The sequence below is a fragment of the Epinephelus moara genome, chromosome 6 (assembly GCF_006386435.1).
Source record: "Epinephelus moara isolate mb chromosome 6, YSFRI_EMoa_1.0, whole genome shotgun sequence".
NCBI lineage: Eukaryota > Metazoa > Chordata > Actinopteri > Perciformes > Serranidae > Epinephelus > Epinephelus moara.
This window is the reverse complement of record NC_065511.1, coordinates 44,646,758-44,651,854: the sequence shown is the minus strand read 5'-3', so window position 1 is coordinate 44,651,854 and position 5,097 is coordinate 44,646,758. Positions and strand designations below refer to the sequence as shown.

At 52.0% G+C, this 5,097-nt stretch overlaps 1 protein-coding gene across 1 annotated transcript in view; it reads right to left on the bottom strand.

Annotated features, from left to right (window-relative positions):
• Positions 1-223: 223 nt before the first annotated feature.
• Positions 224-5,097, bottom strand: part of ptpn23a (protein tyrosine phosphatase, non-receptor type 23, a) — a 17,162-nt gene continuing 12,288 nt past the window's right edge. The window contains exons 11-16 of the mRNA XM_050047895.1: positions 3,937-5,093; positions 3,415-3,599; positions 3,203-3,307; positions 2,595-2,733; positions 1,860-1,979; positions 224-1,176 (exon numbers count right to left, since the gene is read on the bottom strand). Coding sequence (XP_049903852.1) covers positions 601-1,176; positions 1,860-1,979; positions 2,595-2,733; positions 3,203-3,307; positions 3,415-3,599; positions 3,937-5,093 — 2,282 coding nt within the window. The 3' untranslated portion in view covers positions 224-600. The remainder of the gene's footprint in view (positions 1,177-1,859; positions 1,980-2,594; positions 2,734-3,202; positions 3,308-3,414; positions 3,600-3,936; positions 5,094-5,097) is intronic.

Here is a 5,097-nt window from a genome sequence, read left to right as displayed (position 1 = left end):
GCCCCAGGTGGTTTGGGATTGTACCATCTTCACAGGTAGAGATCAGATGGTTTGGATTGTACCACCTACACAGGTAGAGATCAGGTGGTTTGGACTGTACCATGTGGGCAGTTTTGGATCTAAATTATTAATATTTCTAACACAGATTTGTTTGTAATAATTTATTTAACATTTAAACAAATATTGTTTGTTCAGTAATATGTTTAAATAAAGAGACGTTGAATGTCGTCCGTCTGTGGATTTATTCAGATTTGTACAATAATGGCGGCTGATTAGTGACACCTGGATTATTTCAGTTATTTACAGAGATGCAGAAACAGAAATGAGGACGTGCTGCTCCGTGTTACCATGACGACTGATTGAGTTACAGCTGTCCATCAGACACCCTGTGGGAGAGCAGTGCATGCTGGGAGTCCAGGTGGGAGTGCAGACAGAGAAGCAGCAGAGCGACAGTGCATAGTGTTCTGGTCCCAGAAGAAGATCAAACGTCAGCCTACCGTCCGTCACCAGGCACATCGTGACATCATCACCACTAACATGTGACTCACATGACAGCTACAGGCCTTCGCTGACACCTGGCGGTGAAGTCGGCGACTTGTCTCAGCGCTTGCTGAGGCTCCAGAGTGGGTCCAGGCTGCTGAGTGGGTCGTCCCCTTCCTCCGCTCGAGTCCCATGGAGACCCTGACCCTCCGCCGGCTGCAGGAAGCTCTGCTTGGTCACACGCTGCTTCCCTTTGCCACCTCCCTCCATGGAGAAGGCCTCAGGCGCCAGAGAGGCCAGCAGCTCCAGGGACGAAGGCGCCGGAGCAGAAGAGGCAGGAGGCGGGCTGACGCTGGGCGCAGCCTCCAGGACCGGCTGGTGGTTGGCGGCTGGTGGCGTTGAGGGGGAGGTAGTGTCCACACCGTTGGGTGGTGGTGGGGGTGGAGAGTGGGCAGGGGAGCTGAGGGGTGGGCTGAAAGACGAGGCGGGGTCTGCGGGGGGAGAGGGGTCCTGCAGCTGCTGGACGTCACCCAGAGAGTCCAGGCTGGGAAAGACGGTGCCCGCCTGCTCCTCCATGGTGGGGTCTGTGGCGCTGGGCGGCCGGATGCTCAGCTTGGCGATGGTGGCTTGGATCGAGCTGATGGGCATATCGCCGCCAAGGACAATGTCCTGCTGGGACTCCTGTCTCGAGTAAGGCTGCGGAGACGAGGGACGGACGTTTGGACAGAAAGAGACAGAAAATGAAATTACTGAACTTTAAACAAACTTTAAATTAAATTATTTATTTAAACTTTATTTAACGTTTAAAGAAGTTTAAATAAAGTTGAAATGAAGTTTAAATAAAGTTAATTTAAAGTTTAATAAAGTTTAAAGTTTAAATAAACTCCAACTAAACTCTAACTGGACTCTACTGACAGAGAGAACCTGTACCTCGTCTGACCACAACTCCCAGAGTTCCTTTGAAACAATCAGGAGAGAAAAACAACAAAACAACAAAACATTAAAACTAAAGTGAGAACGAGACGACACGTTCAGACGTCAAATAAGAACTTAAGAGTTATAATGTGATTTTTAACAGCTACATGTCCAGTTACTGTAAATATGTAGATTTGTGAATAAGTAAATATAATTATAAGTTGGACTGCTAAAGGAACAGAATGATCAGCTGTGACGTTTGTCTGCTCTCAGTTTATTTCCTCTATGGTCAGATTTTATGAGGAAACACGAAGTTGATGGTTAATAAAGAGAACACAGCCTGGTGAAGCAGGTTCATGTTGTAGAAACCATCTGTCACATGATGTCTCCGGCTCTGTGCAGGGGATTGTGGGATACTGTTGGTCACATGTGCTGAAAGGGTTAACAGAGGGACAGAGACAGACCTTTGTGGCTGCAGAGTTGGTGTTCCTGCTGCAGGCGGCGGTGGCAGTGGAGATGCCATGTCTCTGAAGGACGTGCTCAGCGTGCTTCAACACGGCCTCATAGCAGAACTTCAGGTGGAGCTGAAGACACAGAGATATCAATAAAGTTTTATCTTTAACAGAAGTACACTGACTGAGTCAGGTGGAGCTGCAGACACAGAGATATCAATAAAGTTTTATCTGTAACAGAAGTACACTGACTGAATCAGGTGCAGCTGCAGACACAGAGATAACAAAGTTTTATCTTTAACAGAAGCACTCTGAATCAGGTGGAGCTGAAGACACAGAGATATCAATAAAGTTTTATCTTTAACAGAAGCACTCTGAATCAGGTGGAGCTGCAGACACAGAGATATTAATAAAGTTTTATCTTTAACAGAAGCACTCTGAATCAGGTGGAGCTGCAGACACAGAGATATCAATAAAGTTTTATCTTTAACAGAAGCACTCATGACTCAGTCAGAGCTGCAGACACAGCTCTGACTGAGTCATGAGTGACAGCTGAGTTCACCTGTGTGACTCCTGGGTCACACTGTTGAGCTCGGACAGACAGACAGTCACTCGGTAACCTGATCAACATGACATCACTTCCTCCATCATCAGTCAGAAAACCCTGTGATCTCCCATCAGCCACCAGGAGGTCTTCTGATGTCACTGTGAAATAAATGTGAGTGGTAATGTATGCGAGTGTCTGACCTTCTCCTGCAGCATGTTCTTCCTCTGCTGTCTCATCTTCTTCACCAGCACTGGGAGGTCTGGGATCCCGTTTCCTGCCTCCAGTTCCTGCAGCGCCGCGTACAGCAGACAGAAAGCGCCGGTACGTCCCACGCCCGAGCTGAGACACACAGAGTTCACAGTTGGGTTTTATTCTGGCTCAAGGGGAGGGGCTTACAGCATTAAACGGCTGGATTTCAGATTCATTTTACCACAGAGTTTATATGAACAGCTGCCTCCAAATATGGTCACAGGACACTCTGGCAATATTTATGAAAAAGTCTTTAAAATATTCATCAGATATTCAGCAGAATGGCAGATTTGGCTCAGGGGCCATGAGCTCAGACCCCTCAGGGACCCTCACAGGTATCTGTCACTGTTGTATCAAACATTTAACTGATGCCAGAGTGTGACCAGCTTCACCTGTGAGGACACACCCATCTGCAGTGCACCACCACAGGTGTGTGTAGGGGCCTCTGGTGGAGGTAGTGTCCATGCAGTGCACCACCACAGGTGTGTGTAGGGGCCTCTGGTGGAGGTAGTGTCCACTCACCTGCAGTGCACCACCACAGGTGTGTGTGTCCACTCACCTGCAGTGCACCACCACAGGTGTGTGTAGGGGCCTCTGGTGGAGGTAGTGTCCATGAACTTCCTGGATGAATCTCAGCAGGCTGCTCTTGCTGTCAGGAAGACCTCTGATGACGACAGGAAAAGACGATGAGGTCAGAATAAAAACACACCTTTCTGTTTCTTCATCATTTGACACGCCACACTGACAAGAACGTAACAGGAAGTGACTCACAGCTCGGGCCAAGAGGTGAACTGCAGATGGACGACGGTGCGCTTCAGGCTCTGGTCACGGTACTGCAGGCTGATCATGCGCTCCACATGAGTCGGCGTCATCTTTTGCGTGGTGAGGCTGAGTGTGATTGGTCCCTGAGAGAGCTGCTGGCCGCGCTCCGTTGGGAAGTAGCGAACAACCTTTCCCTAAGAGACACGGAAGAGACAACATTAAAAACACAGATATAACAGGAAGTGCCGAGTGCGTATCTGCAGAGAAACGCACAACTCATCCTCTTTTATAACGACAAGTTTGATCCTAGTTCTCCTCTGTGTCCCTACGCCTCATTATATAGACCCCTCCACTGAGCAGCGGCCCCTCAGAATGGAGCCTCAACAGTAGGAGTCTAAAACTTTAACCTGGGAAACGGGACGCCACTTGTTACATCATCAGTAGTGGTGATACGAAAGGGTTAAATAAACATGTTTTAAATAAACTTTTTAATCATGTCGTCACCAGTACAGACTCAGCTAAGACCAGTACCTTTTCCAGTTCCTGTTCTGAAACCAGCATGACCACCAGCGACACCTTCTGCTCGTACACCATCAGCCAGAAGTCGGCGGCCGTGCCGGTGAGCGGAGCCTGCGTGGCGATGAGACGTGGGCAGTACGGCGACAGGTCCTCCACATAACTGGCGTTGATGTAGTCGTCTTTGCCGGACTGCAGTACCACGCGGTTCAGGTCATAGGGCATGACGTCCTGGTGACGGTTCTTCATGGTGTAGCAGCGGGCAATGGCGATGGACAGTTGGCGTGCATCCTTCTCCTGCTGATCCTGGAGCTCCTTCCAGCGAGCGTCCAGCACCGACAGGCCGCCCTCACTCTCTGACGGCTGCTCCAGGGAATCCACCTGCGCTCTGTAACGTTCCAGGTCACCATGAAGACGGGCCACACGCTCTGGTGCCTGGTACGGGTCACCCTGGATCAGGAGAACGCCCTGGGAGCTCTTCTTCCGCCGCTCGCCATCCTGGGGGTCGGCTTTGGTGGGCTGGAGGACGTTGGTGGGGGCCTTGGTGCCTCCTGGTTGGCTCTCAGGGCTCGACGAGAGGAGGTCATCTGTGCTCGAATTCTGGCGCTGAAACAGCGACGTGGAGGGAGAGACGGCAGATGGAGATGGAAGAGTGGGTGGAGCCGTACCTCCAGGGGTGGGGGCAGCTGTGGGTCTCTGCTGGGGGTTCAGACTCAGAGAGGAGGGGCCTGGGGAGGGAGATGGGGAGGGGGACGGTGAAGGGGAAGGAGGGACAGCGTTTGGCGGTGGGGCAGCTGAAGGAGAGGGCTGGATCATGTGTGGACCGTGGGTGCCCATGGCGGCGGGCTGCTGGGGGGCAGTGGGAGGTCCGTTAGCTCCAGGAGCAGGGGGGTACAGAGCAGAGGGCTGGGGGGCGTGGCTCATCGGGAGAGGAGCCGCAGGTTGTTGAGGAGCTGCAGGCTGCGGAGCCAGAGGCTGCTGAGGCATCAGAGGAGCCCCCGCAGGGTAACACACTCCCCCAGAGTGAGGGGGCGGAGCCTGCGTCTGGCTGGGCATCCTCATTGGCTGCTGGGGCATGTTTGGGAGTGGAGGCTGCCCAGGGTGGGGGTGGTGCTGTGGGGGCAGGTGGACCATGTGAGGCTGAGAGGCTGGAGGCAGCTGTGGGTGCAGGGGGGG